This window comes from Neolamprologus multifasciatus, chromosome 22 (genome assembly GCF_963576455.1).
Source record: "Neolamprologus multifasciatus chromosome 22, fNeoMul1.2, whole genome shotgun sequence".
Classification (NCBI taxonomy): Eukaryota; Metazoa; Chordata; class Actinopteri; order Cichliformes; family Cichlidae; genus Neolamprologus; species Neolamprologus multifasciatus.
The window spans coordinates 17,471,901-17,496,777 of record NC_140459.1 but is presented as its reverse complement, the minus strand read 5'-3'; the positions used below and the strand labels follow the sequence as shown (position 1 = coordinate 17,496,777).

Sequence of the window (24,877 nt, the reverse complement as noted above, 5' to 3'; positions counted from 1 at the left end):
ATTAATGAAGTTGTTCTGCTCGGAAGTGGGATTTTTTTGTGTGAGTGTTAAATTTTGTTTTTGTCATGTTTAATGCAAAAATCAAACGTATAAATGAAGCTTGATTGGCCACCGTGGGGACACGTCATTACGTTTAAGCGTCTCACCTGGGAACTCAGATTGTGCAAAAATTTAGTTTTACACTTAAAGGCTTTGGTTCTTCCTACGTGGGCTCTACTTAACTTTAGATATAGTTATGCAACAACTGATTCCTAAGGGAAGTATGTTTCATAGACACCCATATAAGACCTGGGTTTGGGATGCAGGTGTTATACCGAGTGAGGGATCATTAACCTAAAGGGCCGTGAGGTCATGTGTGGTGCTATGAAATGTAATACTTCCCCATCTGTATCAAGTGCATTATACATATACTGTATTTTGTAATACAGAGAATTTTACAGTGTATAAATGTTATTTATCACTGTACAATGCTTGTTCAGTGTTATTTATGAAAGAGAAAATAAAACCAGACAGTTTGTTATAACCTTCTGCTTCTTTTTTTCCCCATGAAACCTCACAACTAAAACAAACTCCTGAATTTATTTATTTTAAGTTGAGGTTTCCAGTGTTTTCTTGCAAGATGACCTCTTTCAAACCTCCAAGGTGAAGTTCATAATTACTTAGAGCCACAAATATTTGGACAACATATTATTTTTTTCCACAGTGGATTTCATGTCAGCCAGTGTTTTAAGTTTCAGTTTTAATTCAAGGGATTTAAAAAAAAGAATGAAATTAATTTTAGGACTTAAAGCAATTTTGATGCATAGTCCTCCATTTGTAGAGGCTCTAAAGTAAATATTTATTAAGATAAAATAATAAATATTATTAATATTTATTAAGAGCCCAGTCAGTCACCTGATATCACTCCAACAGAGCATGTTATTCTATTACTGAACACAAAACTGAAGCCAAGGAGACCCACAAACAAGTAAAGGTCTTGCAGAGCATCTTGAGGAAACGCAGCATGTGGTGAGGTCCATGTGTTCTGCACTTCTACCGGTGACTGCCCGATGGGATTTTCACCCAAGTATTGAAGACAATCATCGCTTTTCATACATTTTTAGCTGGTTCAGTTACTTCTCAGCCTCTGAAAATGGGGGACTGTGTTTAAAAAGGGCATTTATTCCTAAATAGTTGATTCTGTAGTTATGTTAAACTCCCTGAACATCTGCACTTCAACAGGATGCTGTTTGTTTGATTTTAAACTCATTTTAGTGTTGTAGAGGCAAAAAATATTTTATTCTATCATTCAGGTGATAAAAACTTACAAACTTACAAATGCAGTTTAATAAAAACACAACACAGAGTTTCATGATGGGAAATATATGATATGGTCATATATATATGATATGATAAGTTCTCCCATAGAGACTGAAGCCTGGAATATTTCATCCACTGCTTTTGTCTTTTGTGTCGCTTATAGAAGAGTAACACTAAACCACTGAGACTTTAAATACACAAACTTGTTGTCCTTGTCTGTTTTTATGGGTTACAGGTCAGGATGCGTTATGTAACACTGAGTAAATAACTGTCCTTATTTGTTTTCACTTTAAGGGAACTGGTTTGATTGGAAAACTTGTGACTACATGGCAGATGTTTTAACAGAAATGTGTCAGAAAGCTTCTGCTGCTGATTCATTTTTAAACTTGTCACCGTCTTTGTTGAGCTACCACACTTTTTTTTTTTCTTACTAAAATGCCTTTTTCCATCCTAAATCCGAGCACAACTCTCCAAATATGACCCAGCTTCATCTCCTAACCCTTTGAGAGTCTTGGAAATGTTCTTACTCAGAAGATTTCCCCTTATCTTGCAATCCCCTAAAAAAACGTCAGTGCTCAAATATGCAGCAGCAGCAGCAGAAGCAGGACTGTACGGCAAGGCATAATAGTGGCTTCTGGGGCAGTTTGTCACAGCAATTTTGAAGTGAAGTCGTGATGGATGTGGTGGTGGCGGTAGTGATATAGATTGGAGTACCACTTAGACGTGCCCTTGCCTTGCCTGTGACAATCTACTACCTCTCTCTGTGTGCACATGTGCACAGAGGTGGGTGTTAGTGCTTCAGCTAGATTGTGCTTGCAAACAGTGCTGTGCCCATGTAACCACATGCAACTTCATACAGTTGAAAAGCAGCCCAGAGCCATCTGCTCACATCCCCAGCTCAACAAAAATATAAAAAGCGAGTACAAGCTGAGCCAAACTCTATCAATCAAACAGCAGACAGGTCGTGCTTTTTATTGCTCCATCTGTTATCAGGAGCTGCAGCGCACGTCCGTCTGCTGCTCTTCACGCAGTCTTTTCCAGGCTCGGGTCAGATCCGTGTCAGACCCATCATCATGTAACCCCACCTCGAAGGACAAACCCCATCCCAGAGCCTCTCCGCCAGTGCACGAACACGTCTGCACAAAACTAACAACATTGAATTTGACATCCTCAAATTAAAGGCCTCGTTCTCTATGAGGCCTGCGCTTCGGAGGGAAAGCTCCAAAAATACTGAGAGGCTGTTGGTGTTCGACAACAAGGAAGGAAATACAAGAGTGAGTGAGATGATCTTGGAATTCGTCCATGCAGGCTTTCAGAGGGAAACTTATGGTGCGGATGTTTATGGATTTGTGGAGGAGGGAAATGATAGGCCTCTGGCAGAAGGATCCTCCTCGAGGCAGAGGGATAGATCATGTGACCACTTTCTTGGCGCTGACAGCTGTTGCCTCCATCTGTACAGTAGATGACCTTATGCTGATCTTCTTCTCTGTACTCAAGTGTGACACCGCACTACTCTCATGCACCGTGCACATTGTAGTTGCAGAATAGAAAAGCTGACAGTGCTCTTCTTTTCTGCATTTAGCTTTGGGTAGACTGTTCACCTAATAGCTGCTTAAATCAGATTAACTTAACCCAGTAGTGCTTCTGCTGGTCCAGAACAGGTCTAATGATCAACTTTGATACTTTATAGAAAAACCATTTCACGGGAGTAAAAAAAAAAAGATCATATCCTTTAATAATGTTAAAAACAAGCTTTTATACCTTCCTCAAATGCTTGATTTGAATTTAATGTTAGGAATATTATAATGGACCAGTGAAGGAACGTCAGGCACAGGTTAAAGTCCCTAAAAAAGGTTTTTGTTTTAACCCCCAAAACCCCCAATAAAGCCCATAAAAGACATCAAAGTAATAGAACTCTGTAACAAAGTAACAGAAAGCTGTCAACAAACAATACTACTGACTCAAAAAAACTGAACTACTTAAACAAGACCAAGGAGAAACTTAAATAGTGGCTGATCAGCCCACAAAGACACAAAAAGGGGTAGAACACCCCCCCCCCCCTTCACACTTGCTCCGCCCCTTTCCTCCCTTTTAGCTTATCAACCAAGAGACTGGGAGCAGCTGCTACTGAGATAACTCAAAAAACAAAGAAAGTTCAACTCATACACGTAACAGTGTAAACTAAAATGAGTGCACTTATTTCAGAATACAGTAAAGAAAATTAATTCTAAACCAAAACCAATTCTTTATTCCACTGTAAGTTAAACCATATATTTAAAGAAAGAAAAATATAAGTATAGTATAGTGTTATGTGTAAGTCTATTGTAGCACTGATGTTTAGTTGATATTCCCACTGTTTGTGACTGTAACTGCAGCCACCACAAACATGTTTCAGAAAATGTTGGGGCGTGATCGTTGCTGTTTGTGGACCAGTTGCTGTAGTGTTGGAATCCAAATGTTTGCTTTAAAATAGGATTTCAGCTGTTTAACAGGACTGTGCACCAGTTGTTGTACATTCATAATGCTCCAAATGTTTTCAGTGGGTGACAAGTCAGTTCAGCCCCCGCACTCTTTTATTATGGATGAGGCATGATGTTATTATGTGTTAAATGTGGTTTTGTTGGATTGTAGCATGTGTTTTGCTGCAAAATCTGGATGTGTTCTTCATACTTACAGCCATCATGTGGCATTTAAATGGTATGTTGGTACAAGGTCTGATGGTCCCACTCGTCTTTAGCATAATGTTTGATTTGTTTCTATTTTTTTTTTTTTTTTTTTTTTTTTTTTTTTTTTTTTTTCCTTTTTTCCGCCTGTCCCATTTGGTTCTTTAGCCGTCAGAATTGTTGTCTGAAGACCAACAAGGATACCCAATGGATTTATTTTGCCAAATGGATCATCATGGCATTGCCGTATTGGTCCATTTGATCGACCTTTGTTTTTATTATTTATTTTATTTTCAGTTGTTACAGACGGGACAGACATGAGTGAGGGATAGGAAAGGGAGAAAGAAAGAGGAAGGAAAAGAAAAACAGAAGGGGAGAGGGACAGTGAGAAAGGGGGGAAGAAAAAATATCTCCGGGATCACCTGTTGAGAGAAAAAGAATAGAAAACAAGCAAAAAACAAAACAAAACAATGCAACATACTATACACAACACCATCGCATTAATCTAGCTAAGTGTAAACAGCAGTAAATACTAAATATTGAATGTTGTTGTGCAGCACGCAGGACAGACAGCGCACAATGTGCTTTGAAGTAGCAGCCAAGAAAGGTGTGATTTAAGTCTACGAATAGTGAACACCCATGTGCACACCTGTGTGGATCGGCGCGCTTGTATTCAAATGGTTTCCCCATGTAATGGTCTGCTAGAGGATGTAGAGAGCCATAGCCCCGTCCCCCAGGGCATGAAGCAGGCATGGAGGAGATCCAGGCCCCAGACATCCAGAGGCCCCAGAGTGCAAGAGCCCAAGGAGGACCACCGGAGGGGCATCCGTGCCACCTTCATGGGAAGGGCTGAGGATCCCCAGATGAGGGGTCACCCAGTAGCCACCGGGCAGAAGCTAGAGGGGGCTGCACCGGCGTGCCCGCCGGCTCTGCCGGCAGCCAGCTGTGCCAGAGTGAACCGAGCCGCAGGCACAGAGGCCGGAGGCCCGAGGGCCCCCCGCGCCCCGGAAGAGGCCTGACCGAGCAGCAGGCGCCAGGCCCCGCCAAGTAGTCACCGGGAGTGAGCTGGTACATACCTGAGCGCCCAGCCCCGGACACCAAGAACCACCAACGCACCGACCCCTGAGGGCATCAGTCACCGGCAGGGAGTGTGGTGAGGGGAGATAGGCCTCCACACTTTGGAGGGCCTTGGAGTTCCCAGAGAGGTGAAGTCTAAGACCCGACCTGACATATAGACACAGACAAACAGGCACACACAGACACAGACATGCATTCCCACCCTCATGCACACATATACAAACACTCAGCACTCACCCAACGCAGGAATAAACGTAAATGGACATGTACACACAATCACACTCCCCAAACATACTCTATATCCCGGGTCCAGGTATCCTCACCCCCAGAGATGGAAACGGCACCCAGACCCAAGAGATGTTACCCTTCCCTCCGGGGTGGAGGCAAGCAGACCGCCCCAGGCTCCGCAGCAGCAGGGAGGCCAATCGGACAGCCAGCATCTCTTCCCAGCCCCCCCGCCCCGATGGCTAGCAGAGAACAGGGGTGTGTTAAGACCCCATACCTCCCTCCTCCCGCTCAAGTGTAGTGTTGCTGCGTGTTGCTCTAAAGTGTATTTAAAACAAGGGAGAGCATGGTGCTGCTGCCAGAGAGCAGCAGGTGTTAGCACGGCCCCTCCCGAGAACCCTCAATGTCTACATGGATTTAAAATTGAGAGGTGGGCACCGGCGCCAGAGGCAGGTTTGAATACACAGACCGTCTACTGGACGCCGTTAACGTGCCCACCCTCAAGGCCCTATATATATATATATGTGTGTGTTATGAGAGTGTAAGTAATGTGGATGTCTAAGTTGTGAGATAAAATTGAGGCACAGGTGGCCAGAAGAGGACAGAGGGGGGGGGAATGTCTCCCCTGCACCCTGGTGACACACCCGCACCCCAAAGCCCTACCTGTGTGGGTGGGTGTGGTGGAGCGTGAAGAGGGAGGCAGCCGGGGATGGGGAGGAAAAGAAGGGAGGGGAGGGTGTCCCTCCCTAGGGCCAGCTCCCCCGCTGACCCCAATATGCACCCCCGTCCTCTGGTATCCACCAAGGCAAGGGAGCCCAGGCCCATCCAGACCGGGGCCTACGGCAGCAACACCGCCAAGCCCCACAGGACCCGGGGCAGCCCACTCCACCCCACCGCAGAGGAAACTGTACCCACCCCAACATTCAATCATCTCCCAGACTACACAAGACACAGACACCCAGGTTAAGTTTATTCTCCACCTCTCCTATGTCTCTCCCCCACCTGCAGAGTGGACTCCTGCAAAGATGGAACAACCTCCCTGCCAGTTCAAGAGCCCCCCGGTTAGGCCGATGCACAAGAGGCCCCCTGCGCCAGGGCTGAGCCCCCGTGCACCCACCCGCCCACAACCCCGGCGACACACCGACGAGGACCGAAGCCCCCAAGGCCCAGCCAGAGCCCCAGCACGGAGGCGAAGCACCCCCGAACCCCAAACCCCCACGCCCACCCCGGATCCACTCAGGGGCAGCCAGGCCACCAGGCCAGTAACCTACGTCCGCCAGCACAGACCATCCTCCAGCCCCGCTGCACGCGGCCACGAGGAGAACAACCTCTGAGAGCGACCAGAGCCACTAACCAGGTTATGAACACAACCCCCGGGTTAAGCCCTCCAGGGATAACGTCTCTAGGGGTCCTCCAGGTGCCCTAAGCCCATCCCAACCTCCACATCAACCACAATAGCCAAGGCGGGACCAAACCACGACCCCCCACCCCCGCTAGGTGATGGAGCCGATCAAAGGAGCCCAGAGGGATTGATCTAATGTGGTGGCAGAGGCTATATCGAGACTAATGTGATCTATTAGATAGTTTCTGTATTGGCTAGAATTAAGATTATTTTTATTTTTCCAGTTCATGAGGACCGTTTTCTTGGCGATGCATAGGGCAATAAAAACCATGTGGACTGTATTAATTTCTGTAGTGACATCATCCAAATTTCCCAACAAGCATACTAAAGGGGAGGTTGGAATTTTACATTTCAGACACTTTGATAAGTCCTCACATATCTCGTGCCAAAACTTCTGCACTGGTGGACAGAACCAAAGAGCGTGGATGTAACTGTCTGGTGTATTGCCTTGACAGTGTGAGCAGTTGTTGGCGGATGTAAAGCCCATCTTAAACATTCGATGACCTGTATAGTGCACTCTATGCAGTATTTTGTATTGTATTAATTGCAGATTGGGATTTTTAATAAATTTAAAGGTTTTTAAGCAAATCTGAGACCAGACGTTTTGGTCTAAGCTGACTGATAAATCTGCTTCCCACTTTGCAATAGGAAGGGATATTGATTCATCTATTTTAGAAAGTGTTCTGTATATTTTAGATAATAGTTTGGGGGATTTAAGAGTAAGAAATTGAACCACACTTGGTGGTGTTTGTAATTCAACTTGACTGAGGTTAAATTTCTTTTTTACTATGGATTTAATTTGTTGATATTCTAAAAATCTTTTCTTGTTGATCCCATATTGTGTAACTAGTCTGTCAAATGGAATAAATTCTGTTCCCTCTAATATATGTTCTAAGTATTTAATTCCTTTACAACTCCATTCTGGGAAATTAATCATATTTTTGTTTTGTAATATGTCAGGGTTATTCCAGATAGGTGTACGTTTGCATGGGATTAATGAAGACTCCGTTATTTTTAGAAACTCCCACCATGCTGACAGAGAAAAGCTGATGTTGATGCTTTTAAAGCATTCATGTCTTTTGATGTTTGAGCTAATAAATGGTAGGTCTGAAATCTCTAGATCATTGCATAGTGCCTGTTCAACATCTAGCCAGGGCTCATCTAAGAGGGTACATTTTAACCATTCTGAGATGAACTGAAGCCTGTTGGCTAAGAAGTATTGGTGAAAATTAGGCAGATCTAGTCCTCCTCTATCCTTGGTTCTTTGTAGCGTTTTTAAGCTGATGCGCGGGGGTTTATCTTTCCAAAGGAATTTAGAAATATGTGAATCCAGAGATCTGAACCAATCTTGTGATGGTTTGTTAGGGATCATTAAAAATAAGTAATTTATTTTTGGCAAGATCATCATTTTTATAGTGGCGACCCTTCCCATGAGTGATATGGGTAGAGATTTCCATCTAGTCAGATCGCCTTCTACTTTCTTTAGAAGTGGGATGTGGTTTAATTTAATTAAGTCTGAAAGCTTAGGAGAAACAATAATACCTAAATATTTAATATTTCCAGATTGTAGTGGGGCAGAAGATGAATTGTGGAAGGAGCAGTTAATGGGAAGAACTGTAGATTTTGGCCAGTTAATTGAATAGTCTGAAACTCTTGAAAACCAGTTTATTAGAGTAATTACCTCAGAGAGGTTGATTTGTGAGTTTTGCAGAAAAAGCAACACATCATCTGCATAGAGACTGATTTTATGTTCTACGTTATTACATTTTATGCCCTTAATTGTTGTAGCCTGTCTAAGTGCTGCTGCTAGAGGTTCGATAAAAATTGCAAAAAGTGAAGGGGAGAGTGGGCATCTCTCTATTGACGTTTCTATTGTTGTTATGTTATTATGAATGTTAGGTCTAAGTTTATGAATAGAAACACATAAAGATTACTTGTATTGCAAGTCCCACAGACCAAAGTGCTGTGTGTAACAATAGATTTCACAGAGAATAGTCTAAAAAGGAGTAAATATCCAGTGAGCAGCTGAAACAAGGATGAAAATGCCTTGAAAAAAATGACTTGTTACAATCAAGGTATGCAGAAGAGCATCTTTAAACATACAACATATTGAACCTTGAAGCAGATGAGCTACTGCAGCAGAAGACCACACCAGATGGCAGTCATGGCAGTCATGTCAGCCAAAAGCAAAAAAACGGAATCTATAATTCACATATGCTCACTAAAACTGGACTATTAACAACTGGAAATATTCACCTGATCGATGAGTCTTGAGCTGTACTGCAACATTCAGACAATAGGGTCACAATTTGGTGCAGAACAACATTCAAGTATGGATCCATCCTGGTAGACAATGCTGACAATGTACTCACCGTAACCAAAAGGCCTCCACAGTCATTAGAGCCCAATCCAACAGAGCACCTTTGCGATGAGGTGGAGCAGTAGATTCATATCATCTGTGGCAACTGTATCATGCCATCATGCCATTATGGACTGTGTGCCATGAAGAATTAAAGCAGTTGTGAAAGGAAAAGGGCGTCCAACCCAGAACTACCAAGGTGTTCCTAATGAAGTGTTGCCTGGAAATTAAAGTGGTCAGCAATATGAAACGTTTTCATCATTTTAGGTTTCAAAAAATAGTTGGATAAGGAGATTTGGATTACATGAAACCCCAAAACCAAAAAAATCTGCATAATGCTTCATTAGAAGAGGATGTTTAGTCTTGAGGTGTTTGTGTTTCAGGCTTCAGATGAACTCAGCAGAGCTGGACGTATTTGGTCCATGTGTCCTTGTTAATCAGGGACCAGGGGACAAATGGGGGTGGGAGGCCTTTTCTGATGATGGCTGCTCCCAGGGAAAAGTCACATCTGTGTCCTCTCCTGAGGTCAGCTTTTCCTCACTGTGTGTGGCAGTGATCTAAAAACTGTGCTGACTGCTCACCAAACAAACATGAGAAATGCACTCAGAGGCTGTATTACAGGGAGAAGTGAGGGGGGGTGCGTCCAGCCAGGCTGTGCGAGGAGACCGATTACGTCTGGCTCGAGGGAGGAACTCATTAGATAGGATAACATCTTAAGACACCTTTTTCAAATCAGATATTTAACATTATTTTATACAGAAAAAAGGTAAAAACAAGCAGATGTTATTACAATTTTAATTATAAATGCTATAGTTTTTGGTTTTTTTTTACTAATTCTTATTTAATTTGTTCATCTTTGGTTTTTTGCCTACTGTTGCTATGTTATGCTGGGTTATTGATAAGAATTACCAATAGACAGCAATATTTAATGTTTAGCACAACCTTTGTCCTCATTTGGTGCAGACACAGTTTAATTATTAAAAAAACGTTGGTACAATTTTATCATGGCACTGAGCAAGATCAGTCAACGACAACACAAACTCGCAAGGATGCAGAGGCAGGTTTAAACATGCTAAAGCAAAGTGAGTGAAAAAACACTGAAAAAACGCGTCAGCTTACGCGTTGAATTAAATATCACGATCTCATCCTCATACTGGGATTACACCATTAAAGGAGACTTCAGTAAATTTAGAAAATTTGCAAATTCCTGTGCGCAAGGCCACACTGACAAATACGTGTATAAATGAATGCACACAAACACATTTCTTACACAGTCACAGCTAAAAGTTTTGGCAGTGACACAAATGTTTAATTTGATATGATTTGCCGCAGTTTTAATGTTTTTTCAGTGTGTTTTTAATGACACACATTTCATCCCTTGTACCCTCTCTTTGTCAAATCTTTGTCTCTGTGAGTCCCTGTTACACTAACTCCTGTGTTTCTTTCTGTTGGTCACTGATCTTTTGTGCTTTGATGGCTTTTGGTAAATGTTTCCACTTGCCTTCTGTCTGTGTATGTAACCTCAGTTTGGCTGTGTTTAAACCCTAGAGCCTTCCCTCCTGATTTCTTCTTTGTGTTTTTGGACATTGGTATTTTATATTCTGGATTTGCATTAGCAACAATAAAGGCAATATATTTTTTGTTTTGTTTTATTGCTTTGTCAAGTCTGTCTGTCCTATCGTCCTGCATTTCATGACCACTCCTCACATGAACAGATCAGGTCAACCCGTTTTTATATCCGTGTCTGCTCTTCCTGAAAATGATCTGGAAGATTAAGTTAACTGCAGATTGTCTGATGTTTTCTGATGTGAGCAGTTCACCTTCCTCTAAAACATGGGCCATTTTCCTAGTCTTGCTAAACAAGAACTTCAGTCATAAGTGTATAACAAAACTCACTGCTTGAACAGTTGCTATTCAACTGTGTACTGCTCTCTAGTGGCCTGATACTTGTGTTACATACAGAATGACATTACAGTAGGGTTTCTCATGCTGTGTGTGGTGTTTTTCAGTCTAAACACCATCCACTGAGGAAGATCATGTAACAACATTAAAAGCTGAAGAGCTGTCAGACTTCTGCTAATGGATCTTGTTATCGGTCAATGCAAATTTATATCAAAACAAAGCAGACATAATTTATTGGTGGTTTTCATATTTGAATTGGCCATTTTAACCACATAAAACACTTAAGCAGACACACATTAGAGGAATAAATTAAATTTAACTGATTAAATTAAGATAAATCATTTACAGGCAATAAGAACATCTTCCTGCATAGAGTTACAGTGATTTTAAGAGCAGCTGATCTAAAATGCTTAACTGTCATGGTTTTGGTTGCTTTGTGTATTTCTATTCAGCTGTGAAGGTGCAGTAGATTCCCCAGTGATCACTAGTGTAGCGTCCACAGTCCAGCTTCTCCAGCCCCACCAAGGCCATGTGATCAGGGGCCAGACAAGGGACTCCACGTTTGATAGACGGGCGGAGGTAGATTCTGTCAAAGCGGAAGCGAGCAGGTGTAGAAATATTCTGATTGGTGTTAGTAGTGGTGTCCCACGTGTAGCGGCAGTGCTCCTGCTTGCCGAGTCGCTCCCACACATCACAGACAGTTGCAGGCAGGCCCACCTTGGGTACCTGAGACGGGTCCAGAGAAAAGAGTTACTGTGATTTCTTGTTACAAGTTTACTGGCTGTATCTGAGTGGAAGGAGCAGCGTCTGACCTCTGCGTCCCTCAGGTTTGTGTCTCCCCCAAACACAACGGTGACATCATCAGGTGCATGTTTAAACCTCCACTTCACCACATGCAGCTGATTCATACGCTCTTTAGAACATGCCTTAAAGCTCTCAAAGTGAGATGTCATCAGGCACAACTTCTGGCCGTCGACGATCACCTGATTTTTGTAAAGGAAACTGTTCCTGAGCATCACGTTCAGCACAGCTTATGCATGTAAAGAAAATATCAGAGATGATTTTGCACACACCTGAGCGACAAGCAGGTTCCTCATCATCTGAGTGGTGCGATAAGGTACTATCTCACTCTCCACAAATGTGACTCGTGACTTTTTCAGCAACATCCCTGTGAAGTAACCTTCCTCAGCACCTGGTCAACACAAGTCAGGAGGAAGATGGAGACTTTTAAAGGCAAAGACCTTCAAAGGAAATCCTTTGTCAGGTGATCATGGGCTTAATTGCACATAATAACTGAAAGCACACAATATCACAGTGAATACACTGCTGCTATGATAGTGGGCTTATAGTGGGATTTATTCCACTCATCTCCAGCTCCATGTGTTTGTTTTATATCTCTACTAAGACAGCTTTGAATGATTCATTACTCAAAACTGTCTGAAACAAGCTGTTATGGCTCCTCCCCCTTCAAGCAGCCTTACGTCTGACTTACTAGAGTTACTACTTCTAGACAAAAGACATGAAATTCAAGTGTTTATAGCCTGAGCGTTGACTCCCAGGATTTACCTAGCTTCTCCAAAACTTATTATTTGAAAATGGAGAATCGTAATAACAATACATACAATGTGCTGGATGTGAGAGAAAACCAGGAAAACAAAAACAGGCTCAAACAGCTGAGCTTCTCCAAAGTGTATTCCATGGCCTGTGTAATCTGGTAGTGTTGGTACAACAGTCAGGTTTTATAAAAACAGTGAAGGAAGAACACAGATGTTAATAATATTGTCAAAAGTCTCTAACAGCTCTCCTCACGTGTGACACTAAGTGAAACCAAAGCAGTTCAACTGCATTCAGCCATTAATCACCATTTGATGATTCATACATGGACTTTTCCTACCTGTATCTGTCATACTATACCTTCAATCATCAGGTAGCTCACAAACCGTTTCTTCAAGAACTGGACATAAGGGGGAATGAGCTCCTGCAGGAACACCACATCAGGTTTGTATCTGCATTTACAAAGATTATCTTTTATAATATTAACTCTCACATATATGCAGCCTTTAGCAACATTTCCCCTAAATGATGCCTAAAAGTGTGAAAAGTGTAGCATGTGCTTACAAGTTTAAATATTTAACCAGGCCTCTGGCACGCTCTGGACGTTTTTCCCCATTAATCCCGTCCACGTTCCAGGTGATCAGGGACAGTTTAAAATCCTCTTTTTCTGAGGGTTTCTGTGTGGCAGCAGGACTGTCAGCTGGACTGTCACCTGGAGTGTCGGCCGGAATGTAAGCAGGACTTCCATCAGGACTGTCATCAGCCAATTCCATCCTGCAAATTTTTCACACAGTCAGTCAGCTCAAACACAAAGAGTCATAGGGAAACTTCACCATATGTAGGAGAACAGACAGCAGACTTACCAGTCATCTGGAGTAGTGTCTTCACCACTGTGTGTTTCAGAGTCACTCTCCATGTCTGCTTCAACAAACTAGTTCAAGGCTCTGCGAAAGAAAAGTGACAGGAAGGTTTTGCTTTCTATTCATTTACTATAACTGAAAAAGGGCTTGGCTGCAAATACACCCAGGCAGTTTCTCAGTATGTTTATTTGTGTAATTGTGTCCATGGTTGCAAACAAATATGGTTCACAGCATGTTGACAAGTTCTTGCTCCACCCATTCTATCAAGGTATTATAATTGTGGCGGGGGCGTGGTCTTTGGCAGAGGAGGGGTGACACAGTGAGCTCACGGGGCGGCGTGAAGGCGGGAAGGAGCAGGTGTGCAGAACTGAGTTGATGAGAGAACCCATTCTCATGTTTTGCAGTGAGAAGGAGCGGGACACACACACACATACATACAATGGGAATGACGGAGTGGCTGCATCCAGGGCAGATGCCAGAAAAAGCAGGGAAAAAAGCACAGTTGGAAATAAAGTACTACTGAATGCAGAAGTGTCTGTGCACTTTCAAGCATGGTGGTGGTAGCATCGTGCTCTGCTGTGTTTTGTTGCCAGTGCATAAAGTGGATGGCATAATAAAGGAGGACTACCTCCCAATACTTCAACTTCACCTCAAATCAACAGCTAGAGGCTTGAAACTTTGACACAGCTGGGTGTTCCAACAGGACAATGACCCCGAACGCATCAAAACTGGTTTTGAATGCATAAAGCAGTCTAACATGGAGCATCTGGACTGGCCTCCCCAAAGCCCCGACATCAACCCTATTAAAAACTTTTGGTCTATACTTAAAAGCTGAATCTGAGCCATGAAACCAACCAATTTAATTGCAGGTAGACTAAGCCTACATTTGAATCATGTTGTTGCATTAATTGTTTGCTTGCTCTCAGGCCATTAAATAGCATCCGTACTACAGCTGAAATAATAATAAACTAAAACTGTGTTATGCAAATCTAAACATGAATAGACTGCTTGATTATTATTTCATTAGATTCTCTATGCCTGAATGTAATGGTTAGATTCAGCTGCCTGCATGACAGCTTTATAAAATAAAGCACGAGTGGATAGTTTCTCCACTATCAGCTCAACAGATTTTACTGTAAGATTTACAGATGAAAGATTTACTTCCATACGTTCGCTCCGTCAGCTGATTTAGGAAACATGCCCATTTAAACTGGTGATAGTCACAGTTTAGTCAGGAGCGAACAGCCTGACTAAACAGCACACTGGCCAACAGAGACGACCATTCAGTGAAAATGACGAATCTGCAGATGTAACATCTGGAACTCGCAGAGTGGAATATTTTAACAAATATAATGAATTAACCTGAAACAGAGGTGTAGACCAAAAGGTGACTGTCCACTTTTAATCTGCTGTAAATGACTTGTTATTTACACCTAATATGTGATATATATGGTATGGGGTATGGGGACTGTAACCAATTTTAGATCCCTTTAATGGTTAATTGCATTGCTCAAGTATAAAACAAGTAGAAAAGTTAGATATTCACATTAATTGAGAGTTGTTTGTGCAGACTTAATGGAAGGCAGTGTGCAGGAATGTGGGAGTGAACCAGAGCAAGGTTGAAAAACTTGTTTCCCACTGGTTTCCCACTTGTGGAAGATGAGCAATCACGGCTCCTACTTAAGGCATGGATGGACAGCCACTTGTCGCTGGAATGTTGAACTACTTTGTTAGTGAAACCCTGGCTCTTTACTTACTTGACTTCTCAAGAGTTTCCTTGTGGCTTCTCACAGTGACCCTTGTACGGTGGCCCTGAGAGGCCAAACGGACTGCAACTTCAGAAAACACTTGCAAAAAGAAAAATGCTGCAAAAAGAAAAACACTTGCAAAAAGAAAAATGCTGCAAAAAGAAAAACGCTGCAAAAAGAAAAATGCTGCAAAAAGAAAAACGCTGCAAAAAGAAAAACGCTGCAAAAAGAAAAACGCTGCAAAAAGAAAAATGCTGCAAAAGCACACACAACACAACGGAAATAGGAAAAATGACAACGGAAATGTTTCTGGGGAGACAATAACCGGACGGACCAGTTGCACGAACCAAAACATGTATGTATGGCTGTATCCCAATTCAGGGACTGTTTCGCAATTCAGGGTCTGCAGCCTTAAAGTATGCAGCCTTAACGGTCCTCAAGGGCCGCGTACTCAAAGATCGCTGCGGCCGGAAGTGCGGGGCTTGTAGGCTTGTGAGATGGGACGGTCTAGCCTCCATCGCGCTGCCCAGGTTGCCTAGCAATCATGATACTAACAGCTGGAAACATTTCATACAGCTTTGTTTGACAGAAATGAAGGAGAACACATTTTGTACATTTGTTTCTACATGAGCTTTGTGTGATTTGATAAGTATCTGAGGCTGAGACCACAGGACTGTAAAACATGATTGTTGGGCTTCATTTCTGTACTGAACAGTCATTTAAGATTAGCTAGTAAATAACAATTAGCTAATGTTGTTCATGAGACTAAAGTCATCTCACTTTGGTAATGTAAATATAATATGGCCAATATTATAGTTATTATATTAATCATTATTAGCTATTACAGCAGTGAACATGAATTCTGTGCCAAACACTGAGCTTCAGTAAAGATTCAAGTTACATTTATTTATATTTCCTATCACCTTAAATCTTCACTTAAAGACAAGTATCTGTGACAGTGTATATATAGATGTATTATATATAAGAGACAAATATTGTTCTTTTAATATGTTGGCATTACTAAATTTGGCTCAATGCTTATATATGTGTGGAAGAAGCAAATGTACGAGCTGTGATAACTGTTTCTGATAGAATGAAGAGTAGACTGATATATGAAATATTCCTTTATTGGGTGAGAAAATCAGACCATGTCATAACTGCTTTAAGTCATAACAGAATAGATATCAGAGCCTTAAACAGGCTGCCTTCTGTTAAATGGGTTAAACTGGGCACAAAGTATACAAACACATAACATCCTTATAGAATATGATGTAACACCATAGATCAACTTACCTCAGAATATATAAAGCATATAAACAATTACAGCAATATGATGCAACAAACACAGCAGTGCTACTAATCCAAAATACTCAAAGCTTCATAGAACTGAAACAAACATTTATTTTTAGCTCCATTCCGCTGCTGATACATACTTTAGGTTTCTGAATATTAAACTTGTTTCTTCCTTTCATAGTGTGTAACTTGAAGGCCCTGAGTACTTTCTCCCACACTGAAAACACTGGAATGATAAAATTATTTGAACATTACCTAATAAGACTGATTCAGGACAGACAATTAGTTATTCTAAACTTTTCTAGCAGTCCTTCACAAACAGGAAACAGTCTGTCTATTCTCTCCATCTATCAGTTGCTGCTGGCTCTTCCTCCTCCTCTTCCTCACACACTGCTGAGTTTGTCCTGGTGGATCATCAGGGGTGCAAAGCCTCACAGATGATGTGCAGCAGTGGGTCCCTCAGTCTGTCCTCACTCTGGACACTTGCAGTTGTCACACATGGAAATCAAATGTGTGATAAGCTGCAGGATTCAAACACAAGTGTAACTTATAAATACATGTTCATACTTTTATTACACAATCAGAGAGAAAGAAAAAGAGAGAGAGTGCAGGACAGACAGACAGGTGACAGTCTCAGGTGTATACACTGCTACAAAACAGCACAAGAGGAGGAGGATTTTGTTTGTGTTATTACGAGTGCTAAACAAGAAGAGTTCCCAGATGGTACAGTGGACACATGTGTGACTCCTGTGATTAAAGCATCTTTCTTTCAGCTTAACGAGTGAACCGTCAGCTCGTTCAAACACACGTTAAAGTCCGTTTGGCTCGACACCACCGAACAGAGGCAGCAATATAACATAGCTAACATTAACAGTGCAGTGAATCCTGCTTGTGCCGTGATATTCAGGACTGCAAACCGAGCAGCATCACTGACTTTCAGCTTGTTGTGTTTGTGGATATATGACTGACTTTAATTATCCACAAAATCATCACATTCTCTGTAAGATTAAGGTCGACTATCGAACTGCGTATATTTTAAAGTAAAGGCTTTAAAACAAAGTAAACACTGAAAGTACAAACATCGCTAATGTCACATAACTTTGCCAGCATGTGGCCAACAGTAATGTTTTAATGTTCTTCATTATTAAACATTTGCACATAAATAAGTGACATAATATTCAGAACTTACTTTTGAAAGTTTACTCTTTGGCCGCTCCGCTTCCACTTCGTTGAAGTATCTCCCAGTCCCAGTGCACTTGTTAGCATGTTTTGGTTCATGCAACTGGTCCGTCTGGTTATTATCTCCCCAGAAACATTTCCGTTGTGTTGTGTGTGCTTTTGCAGCATTTTTCTTTTTGCAGCAATTTTCTTTTTGCAGCGTTTTTCTTTTTGCAGCGTTTTTTCTTTTTGCAAGTGTTTTTCTTTTTGCAGCATTTTTCTTTTTGCAAGTGTTTTCTGAAGTTGCAGTCCGTTTGGCCTCTCAGGGCCACAGTACCCTTGCCCTCCTTGCGTGCAGGTTGAGGTTTCTCCTTGTCGTCGTATTCTGGAGTGTGGTGAACAAGAGAGAGAGTCCCCCTACCCGCATCATATGTGTGTATGAATGTATTAAAACTGGACTCACCATTACGGCTTCCCATAACACCACTTTCAGTCCTGTAAGTCAGTGGTCGTGTCCAAATTCATGGGCTGCATCCTCCTGAGGACCCGGCCTTCGCGGTCTACGTGGGCTGGGTCCTCAGAAGGTTGGGTAGGCCGGAAGTAAACGGCTGTGAAATTGGACGGTCTAGCCTTCTGATTAGCGTCACTGCTGTCTCGGTGGAGTTTAATAAACTCGGCCGTCTGCTCCTTGCTGTCTAAAATATAACAGGACACTGTGTAAATTCTCGACCATCTCACTGTTTAATCTGTTTAATCAGTTTTCTGTTTGACGTTTATTCAGCTGTGTGAAAACCACCCGGGGGATTAATAAAGTTTTATTTTATCTAATCTAATAACTTTAATCTCAGCCAAACCAATTTACTCACGAACAAATAAAACACTGAAAAAAGCCCAACAATAACATTTTTAGGTTGTCTAAGTGACTTATATATCACGTTTAACCTGAGTAGCGAAACTCCGCGGTGATCTGAAAATGATGTGCTGGGAGTTGTGGCGTTCTCGGCGGCTTCAGTGACCCTCGAGCTCCCGGCGAGCTGTCGAGCTGGTGGGTAACAGACGTCTCCGAAAACGTCGAAGCACTTTTGCAAATATGCGAAATCTTGATAAGCCGAGCGGATATTTGATGTTTACACAGCTACTTTCTCGCCTGAAAATATGTTAAAAGTTTATTTTGTGACCCAGAAAGATTAGTATGAGTAATTTTAAAACTTAGTAGCGGCCGCCATTGCCGGAAACTGGAGTTTGGCTGGGACGCGCTATGAATTCTGGGATAAGGTGGGCCACGAAGGACACACCCGACCCATCCTTCAAATTCCGGGAAAAGGAGGACACATTTGTCGGCTGCATTCGGAGGAGTCTACGAATTTGGACAGCCTTCGGCGCGTCACTGTGACGTAATCGGTCTACAAATGCGGCCTCGGGAGGATGCAGCCCATGAATTTGGACACGACCAGTGTTTAAACAGTTGCTATTCACCTGTGTACTGCTCTCTAGTGGCATGATGCGTGTATTACACACAGAGTGACATCCCAGTAGGGTTTCTCATGCTGTGTGTGGTGTTTTTCAGTCCCAACACCATCCACTGAGGAAGATCATGTAACAAGGTTAAAAGCTGAAGAGCTGTCAGACTTCTGTTAATGGACTTTTCATCCATCAATGTAAGTGTACATAAAAACAAGGACATTATAATTCGTTAGTACTTTTCATATTTTAATTTGTCATTTTAACCACATAAAACACTTAAGCAGACACACATTAGAGGATAAAACTGATTAAAATAAGGTGAATCGTTTACAGGCAATAAGAACATCTTCCTGCGTAGCGTTACAGTAATTTAAAGAGCGGCTGATTAAAAATAAAATGCTTAACTGTCATGTTTTTGGTTGCTTTGTGTATTTCTATTCAGCTGAGAGGGTGCAGTAGATTCCCCAGTGATCACTAGTGTAGCGTCCACAGTCCAGCTTCTCCAGCCCCACCAAGGCCATGTGATCAGGGGCCAGACGAGGGATTCCACCTCTGATGGCCGGGCGGAGGTAGATTCTGTCAAAGCGGCAGCGAGCGACAAAGGGAAACGTTTTGTTGTTGTTGGCAGAGGTGTCCCATGTGTAGCGGCAGTGCTCCTGCTTGCCCAGTCGCTCCCACACATCACAGACAGTTGCAGGCAGGCCCACCTTGGTCACCTAAGACGGGTCCAGACAAAAGACTTACTGTGATTTCTTGTTACAAGTTTACTGGCTGAGTGGAAGGAGCAGCGTCTGACCTCTGCATCCCTCAGGTTTGTGTCCCCCCCAAACACAACGGTGACATCATCAGGTGCATGTTTCAACCTCCGCTTCAACACATGCAGCTGTTTCAGACGCTCTGCAGTATTTTCCTTACAGCTCTCAAAGTGGGATGTCATCAGGCACAGCTTCTGGCTGTTGACGATCACCTGATATTTGGAAAGGAAAATGTTCCTGAGCATCACTTATGAACACAAAGAAAATATCAGAGATGATTTTGCACACGCCTGAGCGACCAGCAGGTTCCTCATCATCTTAGTGGTGGGATAAGCTACTATCTCACTCTCCACAAGTTTGACTCGGGACTTTTTCAGCAACATCCCTGTGAAGCAACCGTTCCGACCACCTGATCAACACAACAGGAAGAGAAAGATAGAGACTTTTAAGCTTTGGTTCCCCTTCAAATCAAATCTTTAGTCAATGATTTGTTTATTCTTTGAGTATTAGTTCCTAGCTCTTCTGAGTTTTGTTATCCATGTTTCTAGTTCCCTGGTTGATCTTAGTTCCCTTGGTGATCCCTGTCTTCCCTGTTGTGTCTCAGTGTCTGTATATGTTCCCTGTCTTGTCTAGTTAATATGTCTGTAGTCCTGTTCACATGTTTTTCTCTGTGTGTTTTGTCCTTTTGCCTCTCCAGTCTGTTGTGAGTTTCCATGTCTTTTTATTCCCAGTCTCAGTTTTTAGTTCATGTGCCTTAGTCTGTGTCTCAGTGTGTGTGTTACTTCCTGGATTCTTTTGTCTTGTGTGTGTTGTTCAGTCTGTCTCGTTAGTCAGATTTTGTTCACCCATGTTTCCTGGTGTGTCCTATCTCCTTGATTACCTCACTTAAGCACTTAAGCCCTTAAGTTTTACTCTACCTGTATCTATCTGACATACTGTACCTTCAATCATCAGGTAGTTGATGAGCTGTTCCTTCAAGAACTGGACATAAGGGGGAACGAGCACCTGCAGGAACACCACATCAGGGTTGTGTCTGTATTTACAGAGATTTACTTTAATAATATTAACTGTCACATATGTGCAGCCTTTAGGAAAATGTTGCATTTCCAACAACATTTTCTCCAAACAATGCCTAAAAGTGTGAAAAATGTAACACGTGCTTACAAGTTTAAATATTTAACCAGGCCTCTGGCACGCTCTGGATGTTTTTCCAAATCACGTCCGTCCACATTCCAGGTGATCAGGGACAGTTTAAAATCCTCTTTTTCTGAGGGTTTCTGTGTAGCAGCAGGACTGTCAGCAGGACTGGCATCTGGACTGTCATCAGCCAAATCCATCCTGGAAGTTTTTCACAGAGTCAGTCAGCTAAAATACAAAGAGTCATAGGTAACCTTCACCATACATAGGAGAACAGACAGCAGACTTACCAGTCATCTGGAGTAGCATCTTCACCACTGTGTGTTTCAGAGTCACTCTCCATGTCTATTTCAACAAGTCAGCTCAAGGATCTCTGAAGGAAAAGTCCCAGGAAGGTTATGCTTTCTATTCATTTACTATAACTTTACAAACATGGCTTTGCTGGAAATGCACCCAGGCAGTTTCTCAGTATGTTCATTTGAGTTTTTGTGTCCTTGGTTGCAAACAAATATGGTTCAAAGTATGTTGACATGTTTTAGCTCCACCCATTCTATCTATCCCAACCCATTCTGGGTTGCATAATTCCTTCCCCAACCTTTAATAAACATACATAGAGAGAAAGACCAATGAACAGAGAAAAGCAAACAAAGCAACAACAGAGGTTCAGTAAGTATCACACTATATAAATGCAAGCAAGCAAAAAAGCAAAAACTAAGAAATAATGGTTTGATACAACACCACCACAGATTTCAAAAGTGTGTAATTAAATCAAAGTTATGAGAGCTAACTTTTTCCAAACAGATTGGGCTTTAAAATAACTACATATATGCATTAAAAACATAAAAAATATTAACCAAAGGAGGGAAGAAAACCTGTTATGGCCAGACCCAGGGTTCATGTGTTTTTTGGGCTTGTCAGTATTTCTTGGGTTTATCTTGAGCTGGAAGCCCTCGCTGGTCGCCCCGCCCATGTGTCTGCTTATCAGCTGATTATCATCACGTGTAGTCTCCTTCTTAACTGTGGGGCTGAGCTTCAGTCAACCCTGGATGTTGAGTTTACTCAGCAGTACATCCCCGGCAGTACATCCCCGGCTTCATAGTGAAGACTTTGTGTGTCTTGTCTTGCCAGGATTTGTGTACGGAGTGAGTCACGGGAGCGGGGCCACTGTACAGTTTGGGATTTGGAGTTTCACGATTCACGCCAAGGACACAAGCAGATGTGGGATTTTAGAGAAATCGCCATGGGAGCCACGGTGTGGGGATTGTCACGTTGTTGTTTACCTTTCTTCACTTTAAATAAATTCACTGTCACTTTTTGGAAAAGTCCTGCGTTGGGTCCTGTTCTTACTACAAATGTGACAAAACGTTTCTGTCCTTAATAAAAATGATCAAATATTATTTCCTTCAATGTCAGTAAGAGCAGGTTGATTTTCCTGGCCTGCAGGCCGTTCACCATGTCACGAGTGGACTGACTCTCAACCAAAAAGTAAATAATCCACATCCTATTTTGCTATCATCTGTTCTATTTAAAGTCAAAGAATGATATTCCTTTTTAACATGACTTAGAAAATATTCTTTTATTTTAAATTTAAAACGTTTATTACAGAAATCAGCGTCTTCAATGATGACATATAACCCATCTAATATTTGGTTAAATGGTAAATGGTTTGTATAGCGCTTTACTTAGTCCCTAAGGACCCCAAAGCGCTTCACACTACATTCAGTCATTCACACACACATTCACACACTGGTGATGGCAAGTCTCGGCCAGACTTTTTTGGTCGAGATCAGCTTCTGACATAAATCTGGCTGGATATTTGACCACACTTCTTGGAAACAAAGTTAATTTAAATCGGTTGGTTTCATGGCTCAGATTCAGCTTTTAAGTATAGACCACAAGTTTTTAATAGGGTTGATGTCAGGGCTTTGGGGAGGCCAGTCCAGATGCTCCATGTTAGACTGCTTTATGCATTCAAAACCAGTTTTGATGCGTTTGGGGTCATTGTCCTGTTGGAACACCCAGCTGTGTCAAAGTTTCAAGCCTCTAGCTGTTGATTTGACACAAAGGTGAAGAATTTGGAGGTAGTCCTCCTTTATTATGCCATCCACTTTATGCAGTGTACCAGTATCATTGGCAACAAAACACAGCAGAGCATGGTGCTACCACCATTATGCTTGACAGCAGGTGAAAGCCTCACCTGTACTCCTCCAAATACGCCTCTTGTCATTGTTTCCAACAAGCTCAGTCTTTGACTCATTTGACTATAAAACCTTCCTCCAGATTGCTAAAGCACATAGTTAGGGTTGGATCAGGTGACTATTAATCATCCCTTAGTTATGCTGCAACAGGTGTAGGCTACTGGGGAATTCCCATGATGCAATGAATATTTCTTCTTTAGTCACCTTTCTCACTCGCTATATGTTAATAGACCTCTCTGCATTGAATCATACTTGTTATTAATCTCTGTCTCTCTTCCACAGCATGTCTTTTGTCCTGTCTTCCTCCCCTCACCCCAACCGGTCACGGCAAATGGCTGCCCCTCCCTGAGCCTGCTTCTGCTGGATGTTTCTTCCTGTTAAAAGGGAGTTGCCAAAGTGCTTGCTCACAGGTGGTCATATGATTGTTAGGTTTTTGTCTGAATGTATTATAGTAAGGTCTACCTTACAATATAAAGCGCCTTAAGGTGATTGTTGTTGTGATTTTCCACTGTATAAATAAAACAGAATTTAATTGAAATTGTAAAGATTTGGCTTGTCTATGTGAGCAGCTACAAACTTCAGCCGAGCTTGAAGACGTTGATTTTGGAGCAGTGAGACGGTGACGCTGGCGTTCCCACAGGTTGTAGTTCATGGCAGCTTGAGCTTTGGTGGTTCCTGGGTGTGAACTTGGTGGACGGGCCCAGGTAGGAGGCATTTGAAAGTGAAGCACATTTATTTTTCCACCAGACCAGAAGACAAACACTTCTGGCCAGCACCCTCCACAGACAGATTCCAACACAACTCAGCCCCAACAACACCAGCACCACACTAAGACCACATGTGCTTAGATACTATTAGGAATACACCGTAAGGCAATTCAAAGTGTGTTCTTATACCCATCCATCCATTCACTTCCGCTTATCCTTTTCAGGGTCGCGGGGGGCGCTGGAGCCTATCCCAGCTGTCATAGGGCGAGAGGCGGGGTACACCCTGGACAGGTTGCCAGTCTGTCGCTATTAGGAATACACTACACTACTATTAGGAATACACCGTAAGACAATTCAAAGTGTGTTCGCACAAAAATAAATACATAAATAATTGTATACATGTGTAAAACACTTTACTAGACTATTTGCAATCTCCATCTATATTTACAAACCCCTTAATGCCTAATCCCCATTCTGTACGTGCTCTCAGGCCATTAAATACCCTCCGAACTACAGCTGAAAGAATAAAAAACTAAAAACTGTCTTATGCAACTTTAAAAATGAAGAGCCTGCTTGATTATAACTCATTAGTTTCTCTGTGCCTGAATGACAGAGTTCTGTTTATAAGTTTGTTAATTCAAACAAGTTTTTTGACTTCTCTTCCTGGCATCAATTGATGGAACTTTTTAATTTTTTTAAGCTCTGTTCCAGTCTTTCTGATCAAAATGACTTTCAGTCTGTAATATGTGAGTAACCTCTTCATATTGACTTTATTTAAATAATAATAATAATAATAAAAAAAACGAAAGTATTCAGGCTGGTTTCGTACCTCTGTGTTTCTGTAAAATAAACCACGAGATGACACTGTCTCCAGTACGCCACAGACCAGCTCGGCAGATTCCTAAATTTACCTTCACACAGCCTGTTCACCCGTCAGCTGATTAACGACTACTGGTGATTCAGGAAACACGCCCACTTAAACTCGCGATAATCAAATTAAGGTCGAAGTTCTGGCTCCACCCATTCTATAAAGGTTGCATAATGTTTTTACCCAAACTTTAATCAGTGTACATACC

The 24,877-nt window shown here is 42.1% G+C and overlaps 2 protein-coding genes across 2 annotated transcripts; both read right to left on the bottom strand.

The window, feature by feature from the left end:
- Positions 1 to 9,988: 9,988 nt before the first annotated feature.
- LOC146493270 (tyrosyl-DNA phosphodiesterase 2-like) lies at positions 9,989 to 13,762 on the bottom strand. The gene is made up of 6 exons (XM_085149397.1): positions 13,345 to 13,762; positions 13,046 to 13,255; positions 12,842 to 12,933; positions 12,001 to 12,119; positions 11,740 to 11,910; positions 9,989 to 11,653 (listed from the first exon to the last, which is right to left on the bottom strand). Exons 1-6 carry the CDS (start codon positions 13,395 to 13,397, stop codon positions 11,372 to 11,374), a joined length of 927 nt encoding a protein of 308 aa, XP_085005523.1. The 5' UTR covers positions 13,398 to 13,762; the 3' UTR covers positions 9,989 to 11,371.
- Positions 13,763 to 15,784: 2,022 nt separating this feature from the next.
- LOC146493269 (tyrosyl-DNA phosphodiesterase 2-like) lies at positions 15,785 to 24,830 on the bottom strand. The gene is made up of 7 exons (XM_085149411.1): positions 24,631 to 24,830; positions 21,187 to 21,269; positions 20,924 to 21,097; positions 20,701 to 20,792; positions 20,050 to 20,168; positions 19,801 to 19,971; positions 15,785 to 19,720 (listed from the first exon to the last, which is right to left on the bottom strand). Exons 2-7 carry the CDS (start codon positions 21,237 to 21,239, stop codon positions 19,439 to 19,441), a joined length of 891 nt encoding a protein of 296 aa, XP_085005537.1. The 5' UTR covers positions 21,240 to 21,269; positions 24,631 to 24,830; the 3' UTR covers positions 15,785 to 19,438.
- Positions 24,831 to 24,877: the final 47 nt, after the last annotated feature.

What these genes read in the sequence shown, in the direction of transcription:
- LOC146493270 (XM_085149397.1), bottom strand. Translation starts at nt 13,397, where the DNA reads ATGGAGAGTGACTCTGAAACACACAGTGGTGAAGACACTACTCCAGAT. An exon ending in GACACTACTCCAGATGACTG is followed by an intron (nt 13,256 to 13,344) that starts GTAAGTCTGCTG and finishes AAAAATTTGCAG; the next exon opens with GATGGAATTGGCTGATGACA. An exon ending in GGAACCTGCTTGTCGCTCAG is followed by an intron (nt 11,911 to 12,000) that starts GTGTGTGCAAAA and finishes TACAAAAATCAG; the next exon opens with GTGATCGTCGACGGCCAGAA.
- LOC146493269 (XM_085149411.1), bottom strand. Translation starts at nt 21,239, where the DNA reads ATGGAGAGTGACTCTGAAACACACAGTGGTGAAGATGCTACTCCAGAT. An exon ending in GATGCTACTCCAGATGACTG is followed by an intron (nt 21,098 to 21,186) that starts GTAAGTCTGCTG and finishes AAAAACTTCCAG; the next exon opens with GATGGATTTGGCTGATGACA. An exon ending in CTGGTTAAATATTTAAACTT is followed by an intron (nt 20,793 to 20,923) that starts GTAAGCACGTGT and finishes CTGTAAATACAG; the next exon opens with ACACAACCCTGATGTGGTGT.